This window comes from Trachemys scripta, chromosome 6 (genome assembly GCF_013100865.1).
Source record: "Trachemys scripta elegans isolate TJP31775 chromosome 6, CAS_Tse_1.0, whole genome shotgun sequence".
In the NCBI taxonomy this organism is placed as follows: Eukaryota; Metazoa; Chordata; order Testudines; family Emydidae; genus Trachemys; species Trachemys scripta.
Window position 1 is genome coordinate 26,817,015 of NC_048303.1, and position 10,184 is coordinate 26,827,198.

The 10,184-nt window shown below is 39.0% G+C and overlaps 1 protein-coding gene across 6 annotated transcripts in view; it reads left to right on the forward strand.

Annotated features, from left to right (window-relative positions):
* GHR (growth hormone receptor) overlaps positions 1–9,663 on the forward strand; it is a 189,851-nt gene extending 180,188 nt beyond the window's left edge. For all 6 annotated transcript variants that reach the window (XM_034772994.1, XM_034772992.1, XM_034772995.1 and 3 more), the window contains exons 6-9: positions 2,046–2,211; positions 4,553–4,643; positions 6,512–6,581; positions 6,856–9,663. In XM_034772994.1, coding sequence (XP_034628885.1) covers positions 2,046–2,211; positions 4,553–4,643; positions 6,512–6,581; positions 6,856–7,836 — 1,308 coding nt within the window. In that variant the 3' untranslated portion in view covers positions 7,837–9,663. The remainder of the gene's footprint in view (positions 1–2,045; positions 2,212–4,552; positions 4,644–6,511; positions 6,582–6,855) is intronic.
* The last annotated feature ends 521 nt before the right edge of the window (positions 9,664–10,184 follow it).

The following is a 10,184-nucleotide window of genomic DNA, read 5'->3' on the forward strand; positions in this document are numbered from 1 at the left end:
ACAAGATAGAATACAAAGTGTACAATGCTCACTTTATATTATTTATTATTACAAATATTTGCACTGTAAAAAAGATAAACAAAAAATAGTATTTTTCAGTTCACCTCTTATAAGTGCTGTAGTGCAATCTCTTTATCGTGAAAGTGCAACTTATAAATGTAGAATTTTTTTTGCATAACTGCACTGAAAAACAAAACAATGTAAAACTTTAGCACCTACAAGTCTACACAGTCCTACTTCTTGTACAGCCAGTCGCTAAGACAAACAAGTTTATTGACATTTATGGGAGATAATGCTGTCCTCTTCTTATTTACAATGTCACCTGAAAGTGAGAACGGGCATTTGCATAGCACTGTTGTAGCCAGCGTTGCAAGGAATTTACATGCTAGATATGCTAAACATTTGTATGCCCCTTCATGCTTCGACTACCATTCCAGAGGACATGCTTCCATGCTGAATTTAAATGTGTATTCTATTATTGTTTAACAGTGTGATTAAAACTGTGCAAAGGAAGATTGATGGTATTGCTGCTGCCTAATCTTCCCTGTTGAATTTCTGCTGGAGAAGGCCAGCTTTACATTATGATCAAGCTTTCATACTATCCTTCCCATGTGAGTCTGTTAAGGGAATGGGTTCAATCAGTGCTTCCTCCAGCTGCCCAGGGCAGCATTACTCATATTTGAGGTTACCTTGGCCCCTTGGGGCTCCAGCACTAGAGAGGTTGTGACCACTTTTTGACACTACAGCCCTCCTGTGTCTGGTAGACTTTCCACCATTAGGACCTACTCCAAGGTATACTTCAGTAAAAGAAAAGGCACTAAGCCATCGTGTGAAAATCCAGTGTGTTTCATTGTTTCTGGATGTATACAACTACAGTATGAAACAAGCAAGCTAAACTAGTTTTGGATTGTGTTCTTTCTTAGCTCCCTTCCAGCCAGATTGGTTTTACATGCTAGACTCTTACAAGAGTCAGTAAGACATAATGCCATGGTTCTCTCAGCTTCTTCTTGTGGACCACTGGGGACAGGAAGGAGCCTCTCCTCTCCCAACACCACAATTCATGACTGCTTTGCTCTCAAGATATTTCAACCTGTAGAGGTACTTGTGGTCCAAAGACCACAGTCTCATAACCACAGAGAGAATGGATTTTAAAGTACATATTAGGCAAACACAGTGCTTATTTAGATTGCACAGTTCAAGCACAAACTTATCCCAAATCTGTGGGATCATCAATTCTGTCTTGGCCAAATGATTTCAGGCTAATCTATTCCACTCTGTCTGGCTTTCATTCACTCTTGCCAATAATAGTACTGGGTTCTGCAAACATAAATTCAACATAACTCCCACCAGAGGGAATTGTATTTAGAGCACATTTTCATTATTTTTGTGTACTCTCATGCTGGAGCTGGAAATAGATTGTATAAGGGAGGAAGACTGGCCTTAAGGAAGGGAGGTGTTCAGATAGTATTGGATGGGGCCCAGGTACATAGGTAGGTACCAAGGCAGGTAAATCTGTGGTTAATATTTATATATAAGGGTCTCGATTCCTGAAATCTGTTCCCACTCTTCATATGTTACCATTACATTCTATTCACTCTGATTTTTGGGGGGAGGGGTTTACACAATATTCCTAAAATAAGAAAGTTTATAAGATGTGCAGTGAGTCTGGTGTTTGTGCACAGGAAAGAGATTAAAAAAATTTAGTTCATAAGAACTGTACTGATGTGTGGACTCTAGAGCATAGTATTATCTGGGATGGGGTTTAGGAAGTATACCTAATCCTTCCTCATCGTGTGGGGCTGGACTAGATGCCCTCTCAAGGTCCCTTACAGCCACACTTCTCTATTTCCAATATGTCCTGTTGTTTTTAACAGGACCGTTTTCATGGGGAAGTTAGCAAAATAGTGTTGGAACAATAAAAGGGCTTGCAGTTTGACACATGCCCTCTATGTCTGTGAACAGTAAACATAAAAGTTCCATGTAAGTAAAAATGCTTGCAGATGTTTGTATTTGTCAACTAAGTATCAGTCATTTTGTCTTTGTAGCTGGAGCCCATGCTTACAACAGTAGTTCCATTGTACTCGTTGAAGCTGGGAAGAGACTATGAGATTCGAGTCCGATCGAGACAACGTGCATCTGAAAAATTTGGGGAGTTTAGTGAAGCCCTTTATGTGTCTCTTTCTTCAATTAGCTCAGTTCTGTGTAATGAAGGTAAGTGAGGAAAAACGACTCTGCAAAGAAGTGTCATTCTAAACAATGCCCTGCTTTCCATTGCTTCCTCTCCTTAGTGTTTAGTACTTGAATACATTAGAAACTCAGATGACTGCAATAAAAAAACACTTAGTGAGACTGGCCCTCTGGCACAGCAGAAGATCCTTGCATTGTGGTACAGGAAGGACAGATTCGGACACAAACTCAGCGAGGCTGTTTCCCAACTTTGCGGAGATAAAAATAATTTTAGGATCATTAATGAGTTCTGTAGTTCACGCCATACACACTTAGATAAGGGCAATTACACTGTGAAAGCAGTTAGCTTTCCTCCTGGCCTGCCAGAGATGGCAAGGGATAGTAACTTTCTGACTCCTGCTCCTCTACCCATTTTTAAAAAGAGCTTTAGAAAAAGAAAAACAGCTGATATGAGCCTTCCCATTTCTTTTTATCTAAAAAAAAAAAAAAAAAAGGAACTGATCATTCTGAAACATCGTTGGGCCTGACCTGCAAATTTACCAACTCAAAACTTGATATCATTGGCAAATTTATTTAGTTCTGTTTTACTCTTTTTTCCAGATCACTAGTAGAGATGTAAAATAAAACTGGACCAAACAATGATCCCTTCAAAATCCTACTAGACACCTCCCGTCCACTGTTTATATTGCCAGTTTCTATGGACATTTAGCCGGTGTTCTGTCCATATGGTACTGTTCTTCCTACCCACGTCAATTCAAACTAAATTTTCAAGTAAGATTTTGTGGAAACAGAATGACAAAATACCTTAATAAAGTCCAAATACACTGTGCTTGCTGGGTTCCCTTCATCCTTAAAGCCCCGGATTCTGGAAGCTGAGCCATATGGGTTCACATGTACCTCTGACTTCAGTGCTGACCTGAGTTCTGTATTTGGCATTTCTCAGTTTTGGAGCACAAAGTTAGATCTGAAAATTTTTGCCTTAAAGTTAGGCACTTAAATCCTTGTGTACGCACCTAATTTTTAAAAAATGCTGCGCATCCACAAATCCCGTTGACTTTAGTGGGACTTTTGGGTGCTCTGCACCTTTTCAAATGGGGCCTGTTATTTAGGTATCTCTATATGGATTTAGGTGCCTAATTTCAAGCACATTAGCTTGAAAATTTGGCCTAAGTATCAAAAAGCTGAGCTGTTAACTGAATGGGAAAAGTGGTCTCTGAAAATATTTTTTATATTTATGTTCTTACATACAGTTTTAAAGCTCCTTGTTCAATCCTTCTTGGCCAGAAAAAATGAGTGAAGTCTAAAATTAAAACAGGGAATCAGGAATCTTAAGGGCTGCAGCCAGAACAGATTTTCGTATGTATTCCTAATTTGTTACTCTTTACAGTCACCGCTTCAGTAGAATGAGAATACCATTATTTAAGAAGAATGTTTCACTTATCAGTATGGTTTCTCATTCCTATCATACCACACATGTTAAGTTCTCTCCTTGCATGTGCCAGGCTGCAAGACAGGGGGGAAAAGGGGGGAAAAAGCCATCAACCTTTGTAAAATTGATACTGCTCAAAACATAAGTGACCAGCCTGGCCTTGTGGAGAGGCGCATGCTGGCTGTTGCATCATGTTACACTGTTGGGTGATTGCCTGGGCCAAAGGGCATGGTTTGCTCAGAAAGGAGGATGGCTTACCTTTAGTCTAGTGAAGACATCTGCTACCAGTAATGAGCACTCTTCTCTTGCTTAGAGGAGCAGTAAAATACACCGTGCAGCAAGGTTTGCTGGCTGTACTATCACTATCAGGCCCTGAGAAGGCAGGATATTTCCTTCCATGCATGCATCTGTCTCCTTCTTAGGCTATGTCTACGCTACAGGTTATGTCGACATAATTTATGTCGCTCTGTGGGAGGAGTGAATAAATCACCCCCTGAGCGATATAAGTTACACCAACATAGCTACTGCAACTCGCGGGGGCTGGAGCAGTTAAGCTGACGGGAGAGTTCTCTCCCATCAACTTAGAGCAGCTACATTAGAGAGCTTACAGCAGCGCAGCTGTAAACTGTAAATAGTGTAGCTGTGCCCTTCAGGTAAGTGCTTCTGCCCATGCTACCTTTGCCAGGATTTGGTTCTATAATAGAAAATTTCATCTTGTTTTCAAGGTGTCGAATTGGACTCATAAAACACAGTATTAAGTTGAGATTGGAAGGACATTTTTACTTGTTTTTTGCACAGAATTTTTAGTTGAGTGACCAAAGGTCCCGTAAAATACATAACTTGTGGAATCCTTTGGCACTGAAGGGAAAGTTAAATGTAAGGTCACAGCAAAGCCTTGCAGATTCCTGCCAATATGATTTTGTTATGTTGTTTCAGAAATCGAGTTTCCATGGCTCTTGGTTATCGTCTTTGGAACATTTGGGCTGATAGTGGTGATGTTCTTAATTCTGTTCTCTAAACACCGAAGGTAAACGTGCTTCATCTGTTCACTTTTCTTTAGCAGTTGTTTGCCGTGATCCATTATGTCATCAAATCACACATTTGTACTGCCCTTTCAGTAAAGTCTACTGAATCTTACGTTGCATGTTGAGTTGACAATCAGCATCCAAATTTGCTGTGAGGAGTTTGCTGTCTGTAGATTCGAAAAAGCAGTTAAAGAAAATTCTGTAGTAGCAGCCAAATGATAGTCATCTAATTTAAATACTTCCAGAGATACAGCTGACTAAAAAAAACAGCCACAACTGCTGTCTTGTCTGTTGCAGTTACAGGCAAGATAACTATAAGATGAGGCAATCCATTCTCAGCTCTGCAGTGGCCTGTGGAATAGAAAATTTTCTGAATTAAGAGGTGCATTTTTTAAAAATTGTCTGGTTTTAGCAGGCTTACATTGAAAAAAAGAGAGGGGGGAAGTAATCTATTCCTTGAGATTTTTCAATCAACTTCATACTGAAGCTGAACTTTTTATTTGTCCCTGAACAATGGAACTTGTCCCTGTGAGGTTTATATGTAAAACAACTGAATTGTAGCCCTTTATTTTAAAAGTTTTTAACTGGGCAATTACTCGATATGGGGATTGGACATCTAAATCACATGGTATTATTTCTCATGCATGGTTGGATGACTGAAACTTTTTATAAACAGCAGGAGAAAAAGAAAGAAAGTTCATGATGACCATGGATTAAAAGGACATAAATACTGATGATGTGAACTCCATGGCACTCGTTTAAATGTGTGTTCATGGATATCTCTTGCAGACTTCACTCAGCTGAATTGGTACCTCAGCGCCCTCCTCGGCTAAGAAACAAGGGCATAATCGAGTAACTTATTTAAAGTATTCTTGTAAATTCCCCCCCAACACACACACACAATCCCCAATGGTCTTGCATATGAACATTTAAATGTGTAGACTAAAGTGTTTTTCACATGCCAAGAGGAGCAAAATTCAATACAAGGCCCACAAGATGGAACCACTAGTTTAAAAGGTCATTAAAGCTCTGGAACTAGTTCTGTGATACAGTAGCCCTGAAGCAGAAACTTTGGAAAAAAATGTGTCGTGGGAGCCAGTAGTCCGTCAGTTCACTTGTCTATTGGACAAGAAGCTAGATACATTATAAAAGGAAAGCAGGATTTTCCTTTCATGGATATGGTAAACCTGTTGGTGAAAGAGGGGAAGGAACTAGAGAGGAGAAGGTGTGTGTGCCCACAGTTAATGTAAAACCTAGCTTTTCACAAAACACAGGAAATAGTTGAAGATCAGTTCTTTTTCACATAGGCTAAAATTCACCACTGTGTAGAGTACCACATAAGGCCTACAAACATTTCAATATCACTTAATGGTGCACAGAGAGCATGCTGGCCCTCTCCCCATTATGATTATCCCCAGATTGCTGTCCTGGAAATTTGTTATGTTAGTGGATGGTCTGAATTTACAAACACAATCCATTTAACATTTTGCTTTCATTAATCTGCAGGTTTTGTTTAGCATGCCTGAAATACCTTCCCTTCCTTTCACTGCCTAACCCTTTCCATTCCTCTGTTTACTACTTATTGGACATATGCAAGATCCCCTTATCCCTGAAGATGCTTAGGGAAAGTCTCTTGGCATGCTGAGTAATCCATGCTGACTCATAAGGTTCAGAAAACCTGTTTCTTATTGGAAATGAGACTAGTAAATAGCATTTTTTTTCTTTAACATTTTTAAATTGAGACCATCACACAGGAGTCTTGGAATAAATAAGCAGTAAAGCAATGGAATGCCAACATCTTATTTCTGTGTGCCAAAAAAAGTAACAGGTTAAATTATTTGGAATTAAAAGCCAATTTTTATTTTTCAAGGTTAAAAATGCTGATTCTTCCTCCAGTTCCAGCTCCAAAGATTAAAGGGATTGATCCAGACCTCTTGAAGGTAATTTTATATTGTACAATATAATTCTGCAGAGTGGGCATCAGTTCAGTGATGATACTTGAAAAAAAGCTTTCCCATGCAGCCGGATTTTGCAGGAAAACTATAAGATAGGTGTTTCATGCTGGGAGAGATGCTAGAGTATTTAACATAATACACCGTGCAACTGCTACCATTGCAACAGTTACTTTTCCTTGAACAAATGTGTTACATAAAAAAGCATAACCATTCTTGACTATTTCCTTTATAACATATACATTTTGGTTTTGCTCTGTAGAAAGGAAAGCTAGATGAAGTGAACTCCATCTTAGCCAGCCACGACAGCTACAAGCCACAACTGTATAACGACGACTCATGGGTTGAGTTTATCGAACTGGATATAGATGACCCCGATGAGAAGACAGACGGATTGGACACTGACAGGCTCCTGGGTGACGACCATTGTAAGTCTCACAACTGTCTTGGAGTGAAAGATGATGATTCTGGACGTGCCAGCTGTTGTGAACCGGATATTCCAGAGACTGACTTCAGTGCTAGCGACACATGTGATGGCACCTCAGATATTGATCAGTCCAAAAAGATAAGTGAAAAAGAAGAGGATCTCTTGTGCCTTGATCAAAAAGATAATGATGAGTCACATGCTAGTTCTGCTGACCCAACTATCCAGAAGCCTAATACTAATATTCAGTCTGAAGATAACCAGTCAAAGCCGCCGTTTGCTGACAGTATTGAATCAACTAGCCCACCTGTCCGTACACAGCTAAGCAACCAGAGTTCAGTAGCAAATATTGACTTTTATGCACAAGTAAGTGACGTTACCCCAGCAGGAAGTGTTGTACTTTCACCAGGGCAAACAAACAAGACGAGGAGAACACAGTGTGACGCCTACACAGAACCAGCTATACAGTGTCAACCAAACTTCACCATGGACAACGCCTACTTCTGTGAGGCGGATGTGAAAAAATGTATCGCTGCGACACCTCACGATGCGGTTGAGCCACGTGTGCAGGAGCAGAGCTTTAATGAGGATGTTTACTTCACCACAGAGAGCCTTACCATTACTGCTGAGAATCCAGGTGCACCTGCAGTAGAAGCCTCAAGTTCCGAAATGCCTGTCCCAGACTATACCTCCATTCACATAGTGCACTCTCCACAGGGCCTTGTACTCAATGCTACTGCGCTGCCTGTGCCAGACAAAGAATTTATGATATCATGTGGCTACGTGAGCACAGACCAACTGAACAAAATCATGCCGTAGCCTTCCTTTGATAATGTGCGTACAGTATGTATTTAACGGCATAGAGTTGGCTTGGGCTTATATGCTTAAACCAAAATAATGTTTTAAACTTTTTTGTGGTTCTTATGCTTTTACCTGAAATGTCAAAACGGAAAACGTTAAATCAAAATATTCCCATTGTGTATTGTAAATATTATCTATGAATTGTCTCAAAAGACTGTTTAGTAGCAGTGACTGTCTTGTTATTGTGGGTGTTGATTTTTGTGATACTACGCATTGAATGACTATGTTTAATATACAGTAAATCATGCTTTTTGAGAAAGCTAATGTCAGGTGGTTTTTGAAGTTTGAGAATTTAATGCAAATCATATCATGTGCTGAGATCTTTATATCAGTAACTGGGAACTGAAAATATAAAATAGGTGGGAAAGCAAAAGTTGTTTGGATGAATACATTTATTTTGAATTATATAAATTAATAAATATTTTAGACAAAGGCATGGATATTTTATATTCTACTACATACTGTAGTTTAAATATGATGATCCATTTAAGGAATGTATTTGCTGCAATCTGATAAGAGCTTGTTCCTGCTTCAGTCATTGCGGGGGGGGAGGGGAAGAATTAGTTTTTTACAGAGCCATTTTTATACCTCCAAAGAAACCTAAAGAGAAATTAAAAATTGTAGCAACTCACATTATCTGATTATATTAATTTCTTACCGCAAGTATAGAAAAGTATTAATAAATTTAAGTTTTTCAGAAAACTTTACAATGTACAATTCGAATCCATTCTTCACTGGATTCTGGTTAGTGGCAATAATACACGTGTATAACAGTAGAAACAACAGCAAGTTTTTGTTTACCAAGATCTTTAAAGACTTACAATTACACTTTTATTGAATGGTTCTCAAGCTCTGGTGACTTGGCAGCTTTATTTCTTCACATGGGAACAAATTCTGAAGTCCTCACTGAGACAAATCTGCTGTCGAAGTCACTAGTAGCTTTGCCTGAGAATTGAATAAGAGCTAAGGAAGGACTTCAGGATTTGGCCAACAGTGCATTTTTGAAGCTGTAAACAATCAAATGAAGTTAACAGAACAAAGGAGTTTGAGTACAGTATTGTTCAACAGTGTGTTTTCTTTTTCACAGCCTAACAGAGAGAGAGAGTGTCTCTCAGCAACATTAGGAAGACTTTCAGAAATCTATAAAAGAGAAAACCAAAATGCAGTGGGATAGCTTTCTTCATTCTTATGCATTTTTAAGAAAGTGATAAAGCTTTGCAATGAACCATTATTTGCTTAAGAAGTTGCCTTTATAAGAAAGGGTTTCCATCTTAGCAGAAATATTTTTAGAAAGCAAACATAACCAGGGATTTTAATTTCCCTTTTCTTAAGTGAATAGCAATCTATGGGCCCAATGAGGCAGACCTTGCTTACATGAGCACTCCCACTTAATTCAGTGGGACTCAGCCTTTGACAAAGGGCTGCAGAACTGAACCCTATGGTTGGATGGGATTTAAGTTTAGCATGTACTTTATGGTAAATGTTTATTAAATATTCTGCTAACAGCTATATTATTTAGTTTCATATAAAATTTAATAAGTGTACGACACTAATGCGATTAACAGCTATGTATGTGTTTGGAAAAAGTTTCTTACTATATTTCTATTGCCAAAAATAGAAGATACCTCAATCAATCTCAGAATGTCATTTTGGTACTTTAGTGGTTACACAAGTCATTATACACCAGTATGAAGATTTGTGCCTTTCAATTTCTATTTAACTTTCCTTATGGCAGTGTTTTTTCTTTCAAAGTTTAATAAATTTATTTTCTTTGATCCACCTTGACACGGTGTTCTTTATTGTAGATGCTTTAAATATATTTTAGCATTTGTGAATTATGCCAGTGTATTCAGACTTTACCCAATAGAAAGCCAGGATTTTCCATCAAATGAAGCAGAAGGCAGCCACTCTTGTTTGGACCAGGAGCATTGCATGCTAGGACCTGTGTTTTCTGTGGGCCACATGTATACAGTTAAATATGAGGGTAGAATTAATTGTACCTGGGCCACTTTGTATAAAAATTGCATAATAAATATTTATTGGAGCAGGGACTTGAAGCTGGCTGTCCCGTATCCCAGATGAGTGCCCTGGCCCATAGTGTCAAATCTCTTTTTCTGTAATTATTTACTACAAAGTGGAACAACTTCAGTAGGGGAGATTGAGAGCCCAACCCCAAAATCCCATTAGCCTGGTGGTCAGGGCACACACCTGAAAGGTTCAAGTGCCTGCTTCAAATCAGGCATGCAGAGTACACACATCACAGCCACCTGAGCAATTCATGACCCACTGCCGTCTTGCGTCTGAGA